The sequence below is a fragment of the Pelodiscus sinensis genome, chromosome 23 (genome assembly GCF_052426305.1).
Source record: "Pelodiscus sinensis isolate ZL-2025 chromosome 23, ASM5242630v1, whole genome shotgun sequence".
Classification (NCBI taxonomy): Eukaryota; Metazoa; Chordata; order Testudines; family Trionychidae; genus Pelodiscus; species Pelodiscus sinensis.
The window spans coordinates 291475-315326 of record NC_143074.1 but is presented as its reverse complement, the minus strand read 5'-3'; the positions used below and the strand labels follow the sequence as shown (position 1 = coordinate 315326).

Below are 23852 nucleotides of genomic sequence, written 5' to 3'. Positions count from 1 at the left end.
AGACAGTCAACTAATCACTTACCTCCTTACTAGAAACACAATTTTTAAAAAGAAAACTGAGATTCTGGAGCATAGTTCTGCCATGGGATGAATGTATAGAATATGTCTTGCATTCTCTGTGTTCATTTTCCTCCCTTTTTATTGCTCTCTCTCTCTCTTTTTCCTTCCAATGATGGCTTCTGCTCCAGAAGGCCATATGGTCTCTAGGATGGGGAGGAGGCTTCATGAGCCTGGGCCACATGTTATCTCATGGTTAAGCTGAGAGCCATGGGAACAGAGAAGAGAAGCGTGGTTAGTGGGCTTCTGGCAGAGCTTGCAGCATTGTGTATGTGAGCTGTTCCTGTGTCCAGGTAAAGTTGGGCACTCCAGAGGCAGCATCCTGTGGTTTTCAAGGAGCAACCTGCAGCTGGGGGAGAACATTTGCAGTGGTGTTGGGAATTATGCAGCTTTCTGCAACCCCACTACTCTGCTGTGTCCAATATGCCTGTGGCAGTTCCCTTCCCCAGTCTGGATAACACTCTGATAAGACACTTAGGGCATGTTTACTTTAGGAAATTATTTTGAAATAACTATTTCGAAATAGCTTATCCACACTACAGAGAAGCCTTAAAATTAGTGTGAGCCAGGCTCCTTTAATTTGGATGTGCTACCTCAACTTAGACCTCCAGGAAACACTGGGGAATAATTACTCTGAATGACTGGGGAGTAGTTATTTTGAAATAGCAGCAGTGGAGTGATCATACTACCACTATTTCAAAATAACCAGTCTGTTGTTTCAAAATAACATGCTTGGTAGTGTGGACGCTCTACTTGTTACTTCGAAATAAGGGGAGTTATTTTGAAATAACTACTTATTTCGAAATAACTCTCTAGTGTAGACCAGGGCTTAGTGAAAGTAGAATTAAATTGTTTGTTTCAAAGCATCTTTATTTGACATAATAGTCCTTCCACACGCACGCATACACACACCTGCCTCCTTTGTGTGTGTGTGTGTGTGTGTGTTTATACAGTGGTATTGAAATGTGCTGCTCTTGTTGTCACAGAGCTGCCATGAAGGGGACTGCCCATTCATGCTGATTGAGTGCCCAGCATGTAAGGGAATGATCAAACTGAATGAAAAGGAGCGCCATTCGGAGAGGGAATGCCCCGAGAGAAGTCTCAACTGCAAATACTGCAAATCGATGTTCTACTTTCCTGATATTAAGGTACGAGAGTCAGCATAAGCACTCTTCAGATATCCTTACAGCTAGACCAACCTAGACAACCACACTGAGGCAAGTGAACAAGTGGGGGTACTCTCTTATTAGTGATAGATCATTGTATTAACTCTTGAGAGAAGCAAGATGTGACATTAAGGCCTTGTGTATACTATGGGTGCATCTACACAGCACCCTAAACTTGAAATAAGATACGGAATTTACACTATGCAAATTGCTTATCTTATTTTGAAACTATTTTGAAATAACTTATTTTGAAATTTGGTGCATCTACACGGTGCCAAATTTCAACATAATGTGCTATTTCAAGGAATCCCTTACCTCTTGTGCAGTGAGGTTTACCGGGATGGTGAAATAGCGCACCAGTTATTTCAAAAAATATTTTGAAATAACGTGCAGCTTGTGTAGACACAGGGTAGTTATTTCAGGATAGCTTGTCGCAATTTCAGTATGTACTGCACCGAGCCCCTTACCCTGGTCTCTTGGGCCTCCCAGCTCTCCTTGATTACGTCAAGGATTCCCCGGGGCTGCCGCCCGTACAATAATTCGAAAGGCGAGAACCTCGTAGAGGCTTGGGGTACCTCCCGTACTGCGAACAATAGCGCCGGCAAAAGGGCGTCCCAGTCCCCGGGGTTTTGTTCTGTGAACCTCCGTATCATGCCCTTAAGCGTCTGATTAAACCGTTCTACCAGCCTGTCGGTCTGTGGATGATATACTGAGGTCCGCAATCTTTTGATCTGTAGCAGGTGGCACAATTCCCCCATTAAACGTGATGTAAAGTTTGTACCTTGGTTGGTGAGTATGTATCTCCTTGGGCAACCCGACGTGGGCGAACATCTTCACGAGTTCCGTCGCTAGGGTGGAGGCGTTCGTATTTCAGAGGGGTACCGCCTCGCATAGTCCAATACAACCAAAATATATTGATACCCAGTTCTTGATTTTTTTCTAGGGGCCCTATTATGTCCATTGCTATTCTTTCAAACGGCACTTCCATTATTGGGAGGGAGACGAGGGGGGCTTTGGGTATACCGCACAGCGCCGCCTTCTGACAGTCCGGACATGACCCACAAAAGTCTTGCACCTCCCGGTACACCCCTGGCCAATAAAAGCGTTGTAATAATCGCTTTACTGTTTTTTCATATCCCAAGTGACCTGACCAGGGGTTAGCATGGGCCACTTCCATAAGGCAGTGATGGTACCGCCGTGGTACGAGGAGTCTGCTCCTCCCTCCCCTCATCAACCCTATATAAACGGTCTGAGTGTACCTCAAAGTGAGGGCCTGCGGACCCTTCCACTGATGTCTCCTCCTCCACGACCCCCTCTCGAGCTGTGCTCCAGGCGTGCCGCAGTGTGGGGTCTTCCCGTTGTTCCTGGAGAAAGTCACCGTCCTCTAGTTTCAGGGGGAGACGTTCCCCCAAGCCCGGGTCTCCTGTTCGGAGGGTTGGTGTGGCTACACCCTTCGGAGGTTCTCCTAAAGCTCCTAACTGGTCCACTGTTACTCGGGTGGGACCCCTGGCTTGCCAATCGCCCACGGCCCTGCGGAATCCCGTTCAGTCGTGGCCCAGCAAGGCCGGATACGCTAGCTGGGGCGCTATAACCACATAGCACCAACTATTCAGGTCTCCATCCCTGATCTGGACCCAGGTGGTGGCATATTGGTGCAGATCTCTGTGGACACACTGCACCTGCACGGGGGCACCCCGCGTATCCCTCGGGGGGGACCAAGTCCACCCGTACTATAGTCTGGCTACAGCCCGAGTCAAGGAGAGCTACCACCTGCTTGTCTCCGATCACCATAGGCCGCATTATCTTACCTTCCGCCTCCCCTGCTGGCGCCCCGTCCCCGGATAACGCCTTCGCGTAAGAACAATCCATGAAGGGGGCAGTCCTTAATGAGGTGTCCTTCTTGTCCACACCGAAAACAGGGCCCCCTGGGTGCCCTGGCCTTAAGAGGGTTGTGCCCGGCGTTGGGTAAGCAGCCAGCCGTGTCTTGCGGTGCCTCCTTAGACGGGAGGGACCAGGCAGGCGCCAACGCCCTCCATCTATCGCCCTTTTCTGGACTTCCCTTAGCACGGGGGCTTCTCCCCGATTCGCCCCTCCTGGGTGGGGGCGGTCTTCCAGTCCGGTTCATGCTCTCCAACCCCTCCACAGCTTCGTAATCGTTCATGAGTTCCACCGCCTCACTCAGCGTAGAGGGGTGATGCCGGCGTACCCAGCGCTGGCCGCTGCTGGGCAAGATGTTTATGAACTGTTCCAGCACCACTAACTCTGCCACCTGTGGCCTGGTACGTTGCTCGGGGTCTAACCACCTCCATGCAGCCTCCTTCAACCGCTGGGCTGTGACCCGTGGTCGGGTACCTGAGCTATAATGCTCTCCTCTAAACTTCTGCCAGTATGTCTCAAGCGTAATGCCCATCTGGTCTGAGAGAGCCTCCTTCAGCTTGTAATAATGTAATGCGTCCCGGTCGCTCAGGCAGCGTACGCCAATTGCGCCGGTCCGGTTAGGTAGGGGGCCAGCATTGTGGCCCAATGGGCCTCCGGCCACCTGGCTGCGGTGGCGACCCGTTCATATGTCGTCAAATACACCCCGGGATCATCGGTGGCTCCCATTTTAGTCAATCGGATGATCGGGCAGGACACACCTGCACCATCCTCTTCTCCGTCCTCCCCTTGGGTTGTCGCTCCCGTCCCTAGCGATGCCGCCATCTGGACTTGCGCTTTAAATTGTTCGACCAAATCCTTTATCAGCTGCCGCTGCTGCTCTCGGTGCTGGGCGGATAGTTGTTGGATCAACAGGGTCTGTTGTTGCTGACTCTGTCTCTGAGATTCCTTTATCCACTTGAGGAACTGGGCTGGATCCATCTCTCTGCTCCTTTCTTGGAGACGCCGCTGCACCCGGCTCGCCTCCGCTTTCGTTTTCTGGCGGACAAGACAGATATACCTCACTCCCCTTGTGAATACTCCCCCTTTCCAACCAAAGGTAGGGACCCCTCTCAAGTACCCACATTCTCCACCATCTGTACCCGCCTCGTCTGACGGGTCCCTCTAATTCCCCCCCTCCCTTTACTGACGGCCGCTCGGACGATCTTCCTGCCTCGGTGCAAGTTCTTGCTGTGGCACGGTAAAATGGACTCCTCCACCAAGGCGGCAGGGGTCCGGGCCCACCCTCACTCACGGGCCCCAGCCCAGGCCCTAAGGACACGGATCGATCTGGATCCGTCCCGGCTGACGGGGCATCCTGCCGCAACTCGTCAACCCACCAACCCAAGGGGGTTCTGCCCTGGGCTGCTTCCTTTCCCCGCCCCCGGCGTCCTGCCGCTGGAAGGCTCACCTTTCCTTTGGCGGACAGGCTGCCGACGGGCTCACCTCAAACAAAGGAATTAGCGTGCCGGAATATCCGGTCTCTCACTGGCCTCCCTAGCTCCTGGCCGTTCTTGGGGAACTTCTCCCCAGTGGCTTCTTTGAGCCTCCACCCTCCTACCCTCTCCTTTCTCCTCCAGTTATGGCGGCGGCGTTTTTAAACGTCCCGCCGTCTCCGCATGTCATCAAACGGGGAAGCGACGTCTCCCCGCCAGTTCTCCAACGCGCTGGACGCCCGGGGTGGGGTGGAAGATGCCTCTGCGCCGTCCTCGCTCTCGCCCCGGCACTCTCAGCCTGCTGCCCGTGCGTCGGCCGGCTCGGCAAGCCACAGCGCGGCACTGGAGCACGCCGTACACTGCCGAGCTACCCCCCCTTAGCGCCGAGCAATGCCTGCTCGGCGGGAGCCGTCGTGCGGGGCAAGGATGCCCCGTCACAGCAATCAATACCTTTCTGATACAAAGGATAGTGCAGGACATAGTGAATGACAATGGGGTTCCCTAAGTGTGGTGGGGTGACAGATGGAACACACATTCTTATCTTGGCACCTGACCACTAGCCAAAGAATACATAAACTTCAAGGAGTACTTCTTGATGGTGTTGCAGGTGCTGGTGGATCACAAGGGCCACCTCACTGACATCAGCATGGGATGACTGGGAAAGGTGCATAATGCGTGCATCTTTAGGAACTCTGGTCTCTTCAGAAAGGTTCAAGATGAAATTTTTTTCCTAGACTGGAAAATTACTATCAGAGGTGTTGACATGCCAATAGTGATGCTTGGAGCCCCAGCCTACCCATTGCTCCTGTGGCTCATGAAGCCATACACAGTCAGCCTCTGGACCGCAGTAAGGAGCCGTTCAACTGCAGGCTGAACAAGTCAGAATCGTGATAGAATGTGCTTTTGGATGTTTTAAAGAGAGGCTTTTGCAGTTTGACTAGGTTAGACCTCAACTCTTAGATCTGTTGCTCTTAATGAGGTGCCCCCTGCATTAAGTGTGCTGGCCTGCAAACCCCTGTCCCCCTATAACACAAGCAATAAATATATTATTGTTGAGAAATTATGCATTTTTATTTAGGGAACACAGGAAGGCAGAGACAGAAAAGGAGCTCCATTTGCATCTCTTGCAGTATCGGTCTCCTCCATGCATTGAATTGCGCCCTGTCTATGAGGGCAGATTGCAATTGCTCATCTCAATTACATTTTAATCTTTGGATCTGTACTAGTGGGACAGCTGAAGGAGCCAGGGGAGTGGGCAACACACTCACTGTTGCACATACTCTCTAATGAAAAATGTGAAGAGAAGACTTTAGAGGAAATACATTGTAGAACACAAAAGTTAATCTCTTAGCATGAAATAATGCCTGTCCAACACTATAGGTATATGCTGTGAACAAAGTTATGTTTTTAAACACCCACTAGGCAGCAGATACGGAACATAGATCTTAAGGGAGCAGGTGGACTCAATTTGGTGGCAGGCATGGTAAGGAAGATTGGGCCTCGCTCTTTTACTTCCTCTTTGAAAATGTATTTGATATATAGTGGCTGCAAATAGCAGCTCCCACAGGCAGGCACACATTTGCAAAGGGCGGGAGGGGGGGAGGTGTGATGGTCACAGGAGGCTATGCCAGGGATGGAGGAGGGCCGGGTGTGGTGGCAGGGCAGGGACTCAAGTGATCATCCTGTGGTCAGCACCTCATGTTTGCAGGGAGAGTGCAACTTTCTCTTCCCCCAGGAGTCTGCTGAGGAGAGGGGGCCAGGCAAGGCAGCAGGTGAGAGGCTCACGCAGTCAGCAAACCATGGGGATGAGAAAATAGAGGTGTTGCCTCAGTATTCTCAGTTACAGAGCTTCCCTGCCAAGCTGGTGTGGCCCCCACAGTTGAGGACAGGGACTGCTCTGGTTGGGTTGGAGTGCCCCTGCCAGCAGCTGGCCCCACAAGGCAGAGCAGGCCCCTGCCTGCAGTGGGTTGGGAGCTGCTCCAGCTCCCAACAGTTAACTGGAACCAATAAGCCTCACTTGCTAAGGACGAGATTAACCAGTTAGCCGTTCACATCCCTGGTAGGCAGAGTAGACACCAAAGATCATACCCAGTTGCCTTATTATAGCATGATTAAACATGTGAACTCACTGGAAGTGCTTTGCTCACCATCAGGGCTCAGCAGCAATATGTCCTGAGAGGAGAGGATTGTCTCTAAAGTTTAAAAAAAGATTGTGGCTGTTGGTGAGATTGAATACTCTGTTCACCTGCTGACCATTTTCCTCCTCCTCCTCTTCCTCATCCACAATGTCCACCCCACTGTTGCCTTTGGCTGCCAGAAGAGTCTTTTGGGAGATATCCACTGGTTGGGTCCTACCCTAGAATCCCATGCAGCTGCTCATAGAAATGGCATGTTGCAGTGTTGATCCAGGCTGTCCATTTGCCTCCTTTGTCCTTTTTCCACCGTTCTCTGTGTGATCTTGGCATAGATATCAGCCTTTCCTTTGTTGCTGTGTAGTTTAGTCTGAATAGATTGCTCTCCCCACACAGCAGTCAGGTCCAGCATCTCCTGGATGGTCCATGTGGGAGCTCGTTCGTGATCCTGGGCATTCATGGTGAGATGTGCTGCCTGCTCTGCTCACTATGCTGGGCAAATAGGAAATTTAATTTAAACTTTCCCAGAACTTTTCCTGTGCACTTGGAGAGCAGCAGTGGTGAAAGTACTGGCTAGAGCACTCACATTAGGGCACTGTAGGACACTTCCCCCAGTCCAAGAGCATTGACCTTCACAGCTCTGCATCTACAGTTCTCTGAAGTCAAACATGCAAGGTCGAATTTACTATTACTCCTCAGGACAAGCATGAGTACCAAAATCAATTTTAACAGCCCTTAAAGTTAATGGAATGGGCTTGGTAGTGTGGACATTTGTTTAGAAAATCGACCTGATATAGCTAAATTTGACCTATACTCGTATTGTAGTCCAGACCTAAACTGGGGGCGGGAGAAGATAGATATGTTGGAGAATACGATAGGGTCAGAGTGACCTAGGGAAATTGGAGGATTGGGCCCAAAAAAAAAATCTGATTGGGTTCAACCAGGACACGTGCACTTAGGGTGGAAGAATCCTAAGCACTGCTACAGGCTAAGGACCAATTGACTAAGCAACAGTTCTGTAGAAAAAGACCTGGGGATTATAATAGATGAGAATGAGTCAACAGTGTGCCCTTGTAGCCAAGAAGGCTAATGGCATAGTCCACATCTGGAATACTGCATCCAACTCTCTCTCCCCCGCTCCTCCGGCCATCCAAGTGATGTGGAGAAATTGAAGGGTGTCCTTCAGAGGTCAAGAAAAAAGAGTAGGGGGCTGGAGCATATGACTTGTGAGGAGAGGCTGAGGAAACTGGGCATATTTAGTCTGCAGGGGTGTGTTTAGACTACAGGGTTTTGTCGACAAAAGTGGACTTTTGTTGACAAAACTATACCTGCGTCCACGCTGCCTTTGAGTTATGTCGACATATGTCGACAGTTTTGTTGACGTATGTAAACCTCATTTTACGAGGAATAACACCTTTTGTCAACAGAGTTCTGTCGATAGAAGGCATTATTGCATCTACACTGTCCTTTGCGTCCATGCTTTTATGTTGACAAAGTGGCTTGCTTTGTCGACAGAACTGGATTTAGTCTAGATACTCTTTGTCGACAGAAGCTTTGTCGACAGTATCTGTTGACAAAACTTCTGTCAACAAAAGCCTGTCGTCTAGACGTACCCAAAAAGAGAAGAATGAGAGAGGATTTGATAGCAGCCTTCAACTCTCTGAAGACCAGTTCAAAGAGGATGGAACCAGGCTGTTGTCAGTGGTGACAGAACAAGGAGCAATGGTTTCAAGTTGCAATGGGGAGGTCTAGGTTGGATATTAGGAAAAACCTGTTTCACTAGGAAGCTGGTGAAACGCTGGAATGAATTATTTAGGAAGGTGGTGGAAACTCCATCCTTAGATTTTTAAGGCCTGTCTTGACAAAGCCCTGGGTAGGATAATTTAGTTGGGTTTAGTCCTGCTTTGAGCTGGGGATTGGACTAGAAGACTTCCAGACATCTCTTCCTGTCTTAATCAGTGATTCTATGTCTAGTCTGAAATTTATGGTCCTGTTATAACTAACTGGTAGGGTAAATCTCAATCATTTGTGGCCTGAACAAATATTCAGAAATAGTCTAGATTGGCACTTTCGAGGGTGTTCATTTTCCTTAGTGTCTTGGCAATCAATTAAGCCAAAAGAAGACCACAAAATCTAATTTAGAGATCCCTTCCTAAGTGGCAAGTACAATGGAGCAATCACTAAGTTTGATTCACTGTTGCTTTTAGGAAAAGGAAGTTACAGGTATTTGTAAACTAATTTGTACCCTAAAATTTGAACTATGTCTAAACTACATGCCTCTGCCAACAGAGACATGTAAATTAGACATACCAACATAGTCAAAGAAGCGGGGATTTAAATATCCCCCACTTCATTAAAATAAAAATGGCCGCCACGTTGTGCCAGCTCAGCTGATTGTCGGCACAACGGGGCAGTCAAGACACAGATCGGTCGACAGGGAAAGCCGTTATCGACCGATCCTGTAAACCTCATTTCACAAGGCATAAGGGATCGGTCGACAATGGCTTTCCCTGTCGACTGATCTGCGTCTTGAATGCCCCATTGTGCCCACAATCAGCTGAGCTGGCACAACGTGGTGGCCATTTTTATTTTAATGAAGCGGGGGATATTTAAATCCCCGCTTCATTAACTATGTTGGTATGTCTAATTTACATGTCTCTGTCAGCAGAGGCAGGTAGTCTAGACACACCTTTAGACAACAGGAAAAAACAAAGTTCATTAAAATGAATGCATTTCTAGTGCTAAGTGGACAATCATATACGTGCATGTGTGTAGAATATCAAAATGATGACATGACCTGGCATATAATGAAAAGTAGCAAAACACATTCTCTAGATTTCACTTTTGAGCAGGAGATTTTATTGTAAGCAAAATGTCTAATTACTCAAGTCTTGTATATCACAGAACTAATGTAGGAAGAGCATTACAGGAATGATATGAAAAGGAGAGGAAAGTGTTAGAGTTCCCATTTTAATTTTTACAGGTTTCTTTTATCTGTAGAGGGGTGTCAAAATCAGGTTTTTAGGGTCATTTTAATGTATTTTCTGTCCCTTCCTAAAAGAAACAATGTGTTCTTACTACAGAGGAAGCATGTTATGTGTTGTTTTTAAAAATTGATATATTTAAAATATGATTGTCTGCTTGGATGAGAAGCATTTGCTTGGTGAACTGATCTGGACAAGGGTGGTAACACTGGAAAGCTCGTGATCTGTAGCTGTCAAGTGTGGTTTGGGAGTTTTGATACAGCCAACCATTGTCTGTCACAACTGGCAGTATGTGCAAACTTCTTACCAAGAAGGTGAGGGGTTTTCACATAATTCTCCTAAATATGCATTTTCTGGGCAAAGCTACAATTGTAGTTTCTTTTTGATTGTCATTCGATCGAAGAAGTAATTTGATTTTTTCTCACGACTAATATGAGCTGAAACTAATACTCTTATATCAAGGAAAGGCACCCAAACACTATTAACAGCTTGGAAACTGCAATGTAGAAACACAATTTGACATGCAGAAACAACACAATTAGGCCAGGATTTGTTTTACATGCTGTCACGTGTGACAGGCTCTTTGACAATAAAAATGTGTTTGTCATAAAGTGGTGGGTCCATTGAGTTGCATTCTTCACAGTGGCCTTATCAAAGCTGTTTTAGGTGTACAAATGGCCTCTCGTCAATTCTTTTACAGGCTCATGATGAAATCTGCCCTAAATTTCCACTGACTTGTGAGGGCTGTGGGAAGAAGAAGATTGCAAGAGAGAAGGTATTTGAACTAAGGATGTTAAATATTGGTTAACTGAATAGTCGATTAACCTCATGAATTTGTATCGGTTACTTGACTATATAGTCCCTGGCGGTAAGGCAGGCAGCCAGTGTGCTCCGGCCCACTTCCAAGGAGCCATGTGCCACTCCGCACTCAGAGGCAGCAGCATGGGGTGCCAGGCAGGAGCTGGTCTGCAAGGGGAGCCAGTTTAAAAATCAACTCCCCTCACTGACTGGCTGCTTGTCACCCTACACTGCTGCATCTGATACAGAGGCAGCAGCGCAGGGTGGCAGCAACAACTCTTTGGAGGGGGCGAGGTCTGAGCTCCAGAACCTGGCATGAGTCTGAACTGAGCTGGGCTGCCTGCCTGCCTGGCTCCTAATACGCTTTAAATGCAGATCTGCAGCGGGGGTAGGGCCTGGACCTGGCGCAAACCAAAATTGAGCTGGCTGCTAGCCAGCCTGCTAAAAATTGTGCTGGTGGTGGTGGTGGGAATGCGTGTAGCTGATAGCATTACCCTTATAAGCTTTTACTTATCGGTTAATCAGTTACGCTATTACATCCCTAATTTGAACATTTTTGTTTAGAACATACATAAGAATGGCCATACTGGGTCAGACCAAAGGTCCATCTATCCCAGAATCCTCTCTGCCAACAGTGGGCAATACTAGATGCCCCAGAGGGAGGGATCACAACAGGTAATCCTCACATGATCCCTCCCCTGTCTCCTACTTCCTGAGAAACAGAGGCTAGGGACACCGTTCCTACCCATCCTGGATAATAATCATTGATGGACTTCACCTCCATGAATCTATCTAGCTCTTTTTTGAGCCCTATTAAAATTCTAGCCTTCACCGCATCCTTTGGCAAGGAGTTCCTCAGACTGTGTGCTGAGTATAGAAAAACTTCCTTTTGTTTGTTTTAAACCTGCTGCCCATTAATTTCATTTGGTGACCCCTAGTTCTTAGATTGTGGGAATAAGTAAATATCAGACAAGATCACAAAGAGAAAACAGTTTCTTGCCACTTTAACCAGAAAGGACACTCTCTAAATGACTTAGCCACCTGCATTCTGCTACAAAGACCTTTTACATCTGCACTTGAAAGGGAATCCTCTGAACTGTCATTCATGTTAAAATTCGACACTTGCCAACAAGGACTTAACAAGAATTTGAACTATCTCACCCATTACCAAGACAGTTTCCCCAATTATCACCTGTAATACCATTAACTCACAAACATCCCACTCTCCCTACCTTTAATATCATCAATTCACAGACACTTACCTTCCTTCCTCCCCCTCCTCCCCCCCCCCCCCCCCCCCGCATCCCCCTTCTGTTCTGCAATGTGATTTGTCCTTTTCATATTTGTTCATTTTTTTAATTGTATCCTTTGGTATATATGGTTGTGACTACTTTCTTCCACTATTTGATCTGAGGAAGTGGGTCTGGCCCACGAAAGCTCATCATCTAATAAACCATCTTGTTAGTCTTTAAAGTGCTACATTGTCCTGCATTTTGCTTTAAGATGAAAGAATGAGGCTTATATTTGACATGTTTTTCCCTTTTCTGCAGTTTCAGGACCACGTGAACACTTGTGGAAAGTGTAAAGTGCTGTGCAGATTTCAGATAGTTGGCTGCACAGAGATGGTAAGGCTGGTTTCTTCATATTTATTTAGGGGCTTGTCTTCACTGCACTATTAGCTTTTGGTTAACCTGAGTGTTGCCTCCGTCCCCCCCGATCTAGATGGAGTGAACTGACACTAGCTGCCCTATAGGAAGAATTGGGGGATGAAGTTTGAGTGCTGCTAAAGTTCTAACTAAGCAGTGAGAATGCAACTTATGTCTGAGATTGTTTCTGTCCATTGTCCAGAGCTGGATGTATCAAGAAAATTAATTGAAGAGATTGTTTCCTCAGTGCAGAAAAATACTACGCAGCAGAATGCTAATATCCAGAGAAAGCAGACTCTCATGTTTCCAGAGAGAATGGTTCAGGGGTCTTCCTTATGGACTGTTTTGTGGGGAGGTATATCCAAGCTTCTGAGCTTGGAGGCTTGAAGGTTAACAGTCACTTCTGTGTCTGCATCTGGGTGTTTTGGGGAATGAAAGAGACATTGTTCAGTAAGCTCTCCAGGATGATGAATAGCAAACCCCCCAGGCTTAAAGTCAGCCAGCTACTGATGGATGCCAAATCACACTACTAGTCAGCCTGTGCAGACTATCAGTCAGTGCCCAAAGAGGCTTATCTCCCTGGGAATAGGACACATTTTTCATTATGGACCCTAACCTGCAAGCAGTCTGCACACAACCCTTCAGTTGACCCTACAAAATTGAAAATAATTTCAGCCAGTTCACTACATCGAGGTCCAGCAGCCTTACGGAGCTGAAAGTATGCTTTAAAGCAGTAAAGGAGACTTCCTAGATCAGGACCAGGATTGGTATTGGAGCTGGAACCCAGAGGAATGCTTTTGGCAGCTTTTTGCAGTATTGTAGCTGAGTGGTTGTTTCAGCTCTGCAGTAACATGTCATAGGCCACTGCTGCTAGCAAGTGCCAGAGGAGGTTGGTAATGCCTGAAGAGTAAGCCATGCTTGGGTGCATGTATGTAGGAGGAATGGGGCAGTCTTTCTGATGTGCATTCTTCAGACAGTGAAAATTAGGAGGCGTAGTAAACACCTCCATTCAGAGCATCCCAAAGGGCAGGTGTAATTCCTAAGTAGCTGGGAGCACGGTGTTATTACAGATATGATTTTATAGATATAGGACTCCCAATTCTGTATGGTGACTGGGCTTATGGTTAAAGCACAGGACAGAATGTCATCAGACAAGCCGTTTCCCAGCTCTACTTATGACTTGCTTTGACAAGTTTCTTCCCCTCTTTGCAGCTGAAGGGTAAAAATAACACATACCCTCCGCAGAATTTCTAGAGGCTTCCTTCACTGTAATTTGTAAAGCACTTCTCAGGGATCCTTGGACTGAAGGGACTGTAGAAAGGGGGCAACTTTTGTAATAGCTGCAATGGGGTGAATTTTCAACATCTGTCATTGTTTAAGGTTAGAGTTTTCCTTTAACAAAATCTGCTTGCTGTTTGACAGTTTGTAACACTGTCTCTTTTTTTTTTTTTTGCATTACCCTTTGCTTTCATCACTTATAACCCAGAGGGGTTGAATTTGCCCTGTGGATCTCAGTGCCATAGTGGGAAGCTAACTTGCTGCGAATGGGAATGAGGGTTTCTTTTTCTGCAGGTGGAAAATGAAAAGCTTCTGGAGCATGAGAGCAAATGTGTGGGTGAGCATCTGTATATGTTGCTGGACTTTGTGCTCAAACTTAAGACTGAGTCTGAAGACTTCAAGCACCGCCCAACCCTTGCATCTATGCGGGACAGTTCCATGCTCTTAACAGCCGGCTCACTGTGCTCCGAATCTGAGCTGTCTGAGTCCTTGCAAAGGAGGTGTGAGGCCCTGGAGAGGAAGACAATCACATTTGAGAATATTGTGTGTGTGCTGAATCGGGAAGTGGAAAGGGTGTCTCTGACAGCTGAGGCATATAACCGGCAGCATCGGCTGGATCAGGAGAAAATTGAAATTCTCGGTAACAAGGTCTGTAAACTCTGGCTTTGGGCTTCTCATTCTTTGTGCTTTGAAAATCTTTCAAATCATTCATCTCTGTAATTAAAGTGTTTAGTTTTAGTGCAGCTGTCATGTGGGCAGGGATCTGTGAGCCAAACTAGGAGTATATTTGAGATGTTCTGAGGAAGAGCTCTCTAGACATGTACTCCTGTGACATGTACAGAAGAGGAAGCATTACAGCTTTCTGGATGCTGAAAGATTCCTTCTGTATTTGTATTGATCCCTGAGCTGGGTCTGCTCCCCATCCTTATCCTTGAGCAACTTGTATTTCTAAACAAGATGTGTTATGTATTCCACCAATCAGGTCCGGCAGCTGGAAAGGAGCATTGGACTGAAAGATCTGGCCATGGCTGATATGGAGCAAAAGATCCACGACATGGAAGCTTCCACCTATGATGGCGTTTTCATCTGGAAGATTACAGAGTTTGCCAGAAAACGTCAGGAGGCAATAGCTGGCCGTTGTCCTGCCATCTTCTCTCCAGGTTATCTAGAAATTAGCAAAATACTGCAAGGCTTTCTATGCTCCAGCTGTGCCCGGTCATTAGACTAATATTGAAATTGACACGTGACATGAGGTGGTTATTCAGAGATTTTCTTCCAAATTCTTTTCCTCATCCCCCAAGAATTCAGTAAAGACTAATTTTGTATAGTGAGATAAGTGAAAAGGCATTGCTGTAAGAGATTTCTGTTTTCGTGCATAAAGACGCCTTTTCCTTCTATAACAGGAAATGTAGCCCTCCTAGCCCCAGAAATAGCTCTGCAATAATCGCCCTTTTTACAAGGAGATGGTAAGCAAGGGAAGGAATCTAGATATCTAGAGTATAAAGTGGCAAAATTCTGTTACTACACAGGGATCAACAAATACAGGCAGTCCCCGGATTACGTACGAGATAGGGACTATAGGTTTGTTCTTAAATTGAATTTGTATGTAAGTCAAAACTGGCTCCAGATTCAGCCGCGGCTGGTGAAACTGACCAGGGGCTGACTACAGGAAGCTGGGCGGTCCCGCTGCCTGCGAGCTCCGGGGCGAGAGAGCCCCGTTCGTAAGTGCGGATCCGACATAAGTCGGATCCGCATAACTTGGGGACTGCCTGTATGCGGATCTCCAGTGAAACTCAGTCAGGTGCGCGCTCTTCAGGTAAAGTCAGCATGTTCACCTCAGCCACGCAGCATTCCATATCTTCTAAAGAGTCTTCAGATCACAACACATTGTGATGCCCCCCCTCACCTATGCTGGGGTCCCAGTGAGCCTGCCCATCTCACCAGCATGGGCTCCTTTACTCTGTCCTTTCTGTTCCAGGCCCTCAAGCCTGTTTACAGGTACTAGCTGAGAAGCAACATCCTTCTAGGACTTCCTTGTTGCCATTCCTAGAACGTACAAAAGTTTCATCCAAGGGTTTACTATTATTAGCAATTTTTCTGTTACAATCTATAGATTGTGTATTATCAGCAAACGTATTACTGGGAGGTGCTTCCAAGTATGATTATCATACCACGCCTTTTGTTCAGTCAAATTCATTCAGAATTTATTGAATTTCCTAGGCCACAGTATGTGTGTAAATAGTCTCATCTTGCTTTAAAGAGACTGTTAGTTTTTACAAGTATATCAGGAACAACATTTTGCAAAATTGAGAGCTGGATTAGGCAACCTCTGCTACCTTTCTGTTTCCCAAGAAGTCAGTTTTGTGAATGCTCCTTTCCAAGAGGTCAGCTACCCCAGTGGTCTCCATCCTTTTTAAGCATAAGATCACTTTTTGAATTTAAATGCAACCCAAGATTTACCTCAAACCCAAATACCCTTACTCCACCTCCTTTGTGCCCCTTTTCTGAGGATTCATCCCTGCTCACTCCATCCTCCCTCCCTCTCCCGTCCTCCCTCACTTTCACCAGGTTGGGGAGAGGGTTGGGGTGCAGGCTCTGGTCTTGGATTAAGGGATTTGGAGTGCGAGAGGGGCTCTGAGCTGAGCTTGGGGCAGGCAGTTGGGGTGATGGAGGAGGTTCTAGGTGCAGACTCTGGGAGAGTGTTTGGATGCAGGAGAGTTTGGGGCTGGGGCAGAGGCTTGGGGTACAGAAGGGGGTTCATGACTGGGGTAGAATTTCAGGATGTGGGCTCCAACTGGGCACTGGTTACCTCAGGCTACTCCTGGATGGTGGTGCAGTGGGGCTAAGGCAGGTTCAAGCATGCCCTGGCCCTGCACCACTCTCAAAAGCAGCCACAAAACTCCCTCCATCCCAAGACCTGTTGTTTCCCCTCTCTGCTCTGTGGAGCAAGGTGATAGGCTGGGAGAGGGGAGTACCTTGACATTAGCACTCCTCTTCTCCCTCCCCTGCCCTGCCCAGCACACAGGAGGCTCCTGAGGGTGGGTGGAGGCAGCTCCAAGGCAAAGGGCAGGAGGTGCGCAGCAGTAGGGGGAGGGGCAGCTGAAGTGCTGGCACTTGACAGCCTCTTGGCCAAACCAGTCAGGATCACCTCTGAGGCTCCAAGATCTACGTGTGGATCCCGATCTACTGGTTGGTGCCCACTGAGATACACTGTTCCTTTTTAAAACCTGAGCCACAGGTGGGGTGCTAGGAGCACAGATGCTGATCTAGCAAATACCTCCTGGGCAAACCTTGCCATGTAATCAGTGAGGAAATATTCCTGTGCCCCCCCATTCCTTCTTAGCTTCCTTCTCTGAGCCCTTGCCTAAGACACACAGCTCTAGTGTGGGCCCACAGCTAACTGCCAGAACAATTCTTTCACTGGTAATCACTGCTCAAAGACACCTGTGCTCTACCCTCCTCTCTCACCCCCCCCCCAGCTGTGTCAGGTATGCACTCCCATTCCCTGACCCCTCCCTCTCCGCACCCTCGTCCCAGCCTGCTCCAGCACGACCCTGCACCCTTTGAACCTTGATGTTCCCCCCTCTCTCTCCCTTCTGAGGCTGGAACATTAGTGGAGTATATTTTTTCCTAGTTTTCCCGTTTCTCAGTTGGGGGCTACATGTGTGAGGATTTTTTGTTTGTTACTTTTGTTTTTTGCTTCTGACTTGCATATGGCCCAGAACGATTTTTCTGTGGATCAGTGATCTCTGACCCAAAAAATGTTTCCCACCTTTGCTTTAACATGCTAGACTGAGATCTGTCCCTTTCTTAACAACTCCTCCCTGGCAGCCAGCAGCCTGGACAGTAATATAGTCAGTTAAAACATTTCCTTCCCCCAAGGAAATAGCCACCAGGCTGAACATAAGAATGGCCATACTGGGTCAGACCAAAGGTCCATCAGCCCATTATTCTGTCTTCTGACTGTGGCAGATGCCAGATGCCTCAGAGGGAATGAACAGAACAGGGAATCATCAAGTGATCCCTCTCCTGTCATCTATTTCCAGTCCCTGACAAACAGAGTTCTACATCATTTCTACCTATTTGGGCTAATAGGCAGGGCTTGACAAATAATGTAATCTATTCGCCCGTGGCGAGTAGATTACAACCCGGAAGAGCCGGCGCAGAACAATCTGTGCATGTGTAGAATGATCTGCGCATGCGCAGAACGCAGAACCGTGCGAAACTGCGTGGCTGGCGAGCCCTGCTAATAGGTATTGATGGCCCTAACCTCCATGAATTTATCCAGTTCTTTTTTGAACCCTGTTAAAGTCCTGGTCTTCACAACATCCTCTGGCAAGGAGTTCCACAGGTTGACTATGTGCTGCGTGAAGAAAAACTTCCTTTTGTTTGTTTTAAACCTGCTATCTAATAATTTCATTTTGTGATTCCCTAGTTCATATGGCAGGCATGTCCAAAGTCCGGCCCGCGGGCCAATTGCGGCCCGTGTTCCGGTTTAATATGGCCCCACAGGTAGTTTGGCAATATCTATCTTTTATGGCCCCCAACGAATCCATATGTATTGAGATGAATACATTGTAAAATCTCAGTTAATGTCAGTTGGTCTAAATCAGTTATAAATATATTTGGACATGACATGTATACTTGGTGTTATGTTCCTGTTCATATTTTTTGAACTTAAAAGTTGACAGACAACCTTTATTACCAATAATATGTAATGTACTTTACAATGTTCCTGACATATTTCAGCTTCCTGGATTTTTTTTTTTCATCTGGCCTTCAGATATGAAAGGCAGAGTGATTAACACCTGTTTAGATTTGTCATCCATGTGACAAAATGAAAAGTATGCCGTTTGCAATAAACTTTGCATAAAATAGTTAATTTGCATTTAATTTTAACGGTTCAAAGAATGTCAGGCAAAATGGTTGGCCCTCACGCATGTTCACTTCATCAAATCTGGCCCTCTTTGAAAAAAGTTTGGACACCCCTGTCATATGGGAACTAGTAAATAACTTTTCCTTATTCACTTTCTCCATAACTGTCACAATTTTATAGACCTCTATCATATTCCCCCGTTGTCTCCTCTTTTCTAAGATGAAAAGTCCCAGTCTAGTGTAGTTGGGATTATTTTTTCCAATGTGCATTACTTTGCATTTATCAGCATTACATTTCATTGCCATTTTGTTGGCTAGTCGCCTAATTTTGTGAGGGCCTTTTGAAGCTCTTCATAGGCTGCTTTGTTCTTAACTACCTTGAGCAGTTTAGTATCATCTGCAAATTTTGCCACCTCACTGTTTACCTCTTTCTCCAGATCATTTATTAAATAGTTTAAATAGGATTGGTCCCAGGACAGACCCTTGGGGGACACCACTAGTTACCACTCTCCATTCTGAAAACTGACCGTTTATTCCTACCCTTTGTTTCCTGTCTTTTAACTAATTATCAGTCCATGAGAGGACTTTCCCTCTTATCCCATGACAACTAGCTTTACTTAAGGGCCTTTGGTGAGGGACCTTGTTTAAGGCTTTCTGGAAATCTAAGTAGATTATATCCATTGTAGGAACTGGTCTCACCCACCACCCAACCATAGTAGCAATCTTCCATTTCCCCAGAAGTTTCTGTGACTACTTTCTCCAGCCTGAGTTTCAGCGCCAGATTCCTTCTTGCACCTGACAGACCCCCAGACAGTCTGAGCCACACTGAAAAGGTCATTTCCCAATAATATTTGGATTGGGTTATGGGGAAAACAGCAACTGTAAATTCAGCTTGTAAATCAGTTTCCATGTGCTTTTTAGTCAAAAATATAAGGATTCTGTGACCCCCTATTAACAAAAGCTGTGCCGTCTATCCTAGCAATATGTCTTTCTTCTGAGTAAGGCCTCTTCTAGCCACAGAGATTTCTACACCAGCAACCCTCCGCCCAGGGAGCTCTTGGCCATTAACTTTGACCATCTTTTTGTGCTTCTTGCCAGGCTATGCAATAGCCACTTTTACAAAGCCTGTATGACAAGTAGCAGTTGCTGCTACCCAGAGCGTAGAGGCATCTCAGGCATTTCCAAGATTTGCCTGCTGCTTGCTCCAACTCAGCACAGGGCATTTGTTCCTGGTGCTCAGTGGAATTATAATAGTAGAACCTCTAGAGTTCTTTTTTTCTAGGAGGTTTGGGATCAGGAATGGAGGAATTAACTTGGGAAAGTGAGCATTCAGCCTCCTATTCACCCTCCTCTTTCCCAGGGGAGGAAATGGGAACTTTGCTTCCCATCAAACTTAAACCTCTCTGTCTGTGATTTATTTCTAATGGCTGCTTGGAACTGCTCAAATTGATCAGCATTACTAGCAAGTTCTTTGACTGTCTTTTTATCCCATAAACACTGTTTAACATCATCATGCTTCTGAGCATCCTTCCTTCAAAGCTTGCTATACCTTTTACCGTCACCCACTTCTGTAAATCTCTCCTTTGGCCTAAATGTGCCATGTTACTCATTCCAGCCCCTCTCTTAAGACTTCTAAATTTTACTCTAAGGAGTAATATGTAATGTATAAACTGCAATAAGGTGTAATAGGAAAGTGTTTTAAAACTAATTCCTTAAATTTAGCATAGTTTGAAGCATTGTCAATTGACATTTTATTGAATATGTCCAGATCTCTCCAAGACAACTTTGCAACCAAAGTGGTCACCTGTTGATTCTCAGGGATCACGTGGGGCATATATATCCTCTCAAAGGTGATGAAGTATTCAACAATGTCTCCTACCTTGCAGGACACAGCTATTCCCATTTGTGGATTTTTGAGAAATGGGGCCCTTTGGTGTGAGGTTCTGTTTCCTCCACACTATCAAAGCCAGTTCATGCTTGTTTTCTTTTTCTCCTCTCCTCCATTTCTTTGTGTCTCAGTTCCAGGGCTTGCTTCTGAGCTTCCATAGCCCTCTCATAAGGTGACTGGCTTCTTCTTGCTGGAATTCAATATGGCTTTTGCGTTTTTCTGATTACTTCTACCTGCATCCTTTAGAGCTCCAACATTTTGGTAGCTTCACTTCTGCTCGTTTTCCTACTTCCTTTGCCCAAAATAAGCAAACAAAAAATAACAAACTAGTATCCACTTCCCTGTTTCTGGCCAACATACTTAAAACTCACTTGAAAACACCACCAGTGTCTGAGAGTAATAAACTGCACATTTACCGTGCTCACTGCACCACTGTGATGGGTTGCTCCCCCACCCTTGGGAATGTATGCTAGGGTCCCACAGGGCCCACCCGTTCCATTAACTGGGGGTCCCTCACCCTGTCCTTACTGTGCCAGGCCCTCAAGCCTTCTGCAACACTCACACAGATAGGGCCACACCGAGCATATCAGCTTTGTATGGGAAGCCTCAGCTTGGGAGTTGCCCACCATTCAAGTGTGCACCTCCTTTTGGGTGCAAATCCAAAATTGTATTGTTTTGCATTGCAAAGAAATTTGTGCAGTGAGTGCTCATGACATCAGCCCTCTCCCTCAGTGCGGAGGAAGAACTGCACAGTTCTTTCCCGCCAGTTAAGAATTGCACAAACTAATTTATAGAAAATAAAAATAACTTTAACTACAGAAAATGGATTTTAAGTGATTATAATGGATAGCTAACAGATCCAAGCATATTACTGAGCAAATAAAACAGACATGCAAATTGTGCATAATACACTACAGAAACTGGCTATAAGCAGTAATTTTCTCTCCCTAAATGTTGTTTTAAGCATCTCCTTGACTCAGGCCTGACATCTTTCTAGCCTGGGTTCCAGTCCCTTTCTTCCCAGTTCAGTCTGAGGTGTTTATAGCAGTCGTCTTAAGTCGGTATTCAAAGAAGAGAAGAACTGACCTTGATTATTTCACTTCCCAGGGTTACATAGGATTTACATAAGATGGGAATCCTATGTTTCCCAATTTGATCCCTCCTAGTGGAAACACCAGCAGTTCAGGATAGTGTTCAGCACCCAGATGACATGATCACCTGATCTTGCAGTGTCAAAGTAGCATCCCAGGAAACTTCTCAACTAGGAGGGTTATTAGCATCTTCAAAGTCCTATTGTTCTCCCTAATGGCCCACCCAGATTTATTGCACTCTGTCTGGAGGACATTTCCCAAGTGCAAACAGAATTATAATTGTTACATAGATCATAGTCCTAACTGTAGAAAAATAAATTATTTAGGCATCCAATCAGTGTGTGTGCACACCAACAGAAATAGCGCTGGTTCTAAACCAGTGGGATGATTCCTTTTTAAAGTAACCAATGGTTGGAACTGTGCATAAACTAGACACAGACTGGTGCAAACGGACAGTCTAAAGAACTGCTTTAAAATGCCAGTCATGATTATTTTGATATTGTTTGGTGGTTTTTTTTTTTTTAATTCTCTGTCGATTATTTTTTTGCCCCTTGGAAAATCCCTTTTTGCTTCCAGTTTTTCAGTGGAACTAAAAATTTAATGTAATTGTATTGCTCAACTAATGCTCCTTATAAACCAGTAACAGCCTTGAAAATCCCTGGATTCCCTTGAGAGTAAAGTGTCACAACTCTGCCCTTTATATTTTTGAAGCAGACAAACTGAGTTCCATGCCTTTTTGTATGCATCTTTGAGATAAGATTGTAAAGTCTTACATTATGTCTGCTCTTTAGGCATTCAACTCATATAGCTATGGAGGGGTTTGACCCAGTTTCTTTGGCTTAAAATGTTTCCACTCTTACCCCCACCCCTTCCCCTTCATGCTATATGATTCCTGTCTCTTCTCCAGAAGCTTCATGGGGTAGCCGAGCTACCTCCTACAGATAAACTTAAAAAACAACAAATGGTCTGGTAGCACTTCATAGACTAACAAAACATGTAGATGGTATCATGAGCTTTCGTGGGCATAGCCCACTTCTTCAGATGATCGGAGTTTGTAGTGCTGTATGGTGGATCACTTTCAAGTGAGATGCTATTTAAGATATTAAGTCTTACATCCTGTGTCACATCTTTATTACACAGTGTTTTTAAATCCTTACAGCAAAGAGAGCAAAGACATATTTGGATCTTGTTACAAATTCGTTTTTTGTTTGTGTGTTTGTTCATGTTTGGTTTGAAAGGGCCTGGAAGTGAAAGAGAGAAGGCCTTTTAATTGAAAAATATTTGAGAAGAGAATGTTTGAGGAAATTAAGCCTTATCTGCCAGGACCTGAATTCAAGGGTTTGTTTCTCCTGCTTAGACCCAGCACTGGGCAAGAAACAGCAATCCTGTTGCTGCTTCAGCTAGGTAGAAATGAGGCAGAGAAACAGAGGTTAGGATTGGTTAAAAATTGCCTTGTGGGCTCGTAATTTTCTGAGCTAAATGGATAATCAATGCAGATTTTTAGCTAGGTATACAAAATCCCATTTAATTGATTAACTGATTGAACATATTGTTTAACTGGTTAACTGATTAAAAGGGGTGGGGACATCAGTGGCAAGTTATATGGGCTCGTGGTGCCCAGGCTCCACCAATATTCAGAGCCGGGGGCCCTGCTTCACCAATATTTGGAGCTGGGTCTCTCCCCTAGCCCTTCCTGGAGTGGGCCCCGGACCCCTCATCCCCAGAGTGTTCCCCCCCCCCCCCCCCCAGCCCCGGAGTGTCCCTGCCAGAATGAAAGCTGTGCAGGCTCTCCCTTGCCTGCGCGCACTGCCGGCTGTTGTTGCCTAGGGCAACAAGAGATGCCTGTGCACTCAGGAGGGGGAGGAGGCATGCATGTGCTTGCCAACCCTCCTCTCCCCCGGCACCAGAGATGTAGCGGAGGGGAGCGCACGCTGAGTAGGCCCACCTCACACTAGATCAGTGAGCCGGCAGCTGGGCCACATGCTGCCACCCAGAACACACTGCGAACAGAGGCAGCCGGCAGGAGCAGCCTCTTTTAAAAGTAAAATGAACTTACCCGACCTGTTTCTCCGGTGCTTGGCTCTGTGGGAGGGAGATTTGGTTGCGGGGCGCTGGGCTGCTTGGCTCTGTGGGAGGGAGATTTGGCTGGGGGGCTCTGGGCTGCTTGGCTCTGTCGGAGGGAGATTTGGTTGGGGGGCGCTGGGCTGCTTGGCTCTGTGGGAGGGAGATTTGGTTGGGGGGCGCTGGGCTGCTTGGCTCTGTGGGAGGGAGATTTGGCTGGGGGGCGCTGGGCTGCTTGGCTCTGTGCGAGGGAGATTTGGTTGGGGGGCGCTGGGCTGCTTGGCTCTGTGCGAGGGAGCGCATGCGCGGCGTGCTGACGTGCCACACAGCAGCTGGGAGGGGAGACGTCCGGGTGTGGCGTGACGTCACGGCCCGGGACTTTAAAACCGCACGGCCCAGCACGTGGTCTGGAGCCGGAGCCTGAGCCTGGCCGCCCTGCACACTGGAAAGCAGAAGGTGGGTGGCAGAGGAAGGGGCTTGTGCTGAGGGGAGGGGGGCAGGTCAGGAGAAGGAAAGGGGGAAGGCG

General features: G+C 46.8%; 1 protein-coding gene across 4 annotated transcripts in view; it reads left to right on the top strand.

Annotated features, from left to right (window-relative positions):
- TRAF2 (TNF receptor associated factor 2) overlaps positions 1–23852 on the top strand; it is an 85087-nt gene that overhangs the window by 46439 nt on the left and 14796 nt on the right. For 3 of the 4 annotated variants that reach the window (XM_006134756.5, XM_075905994.2, XM_089772910.1), the window contains exons 5-9: positions 1044–1205; positions 10390–10464; positions 12038–12112; positions 13706–14059; positions 14394–14571. In XM_006134756.5, the coding sequence (XP_006134818.2) occupies positions 1044–1205; positions 10390–10464; positions 12038–12112; positions 13706–14059; positions 14394–14571 (844 nt within the window). The remainder of the gene's footprint in view (positions 1–1043; positions 1206–10389; positions 10465–12037; positions 12113–13705; positions 14060–14393; positions 14572–23852) is intronic. The other variant, XM_075905998.2, reaches the window with a different exon arrangement.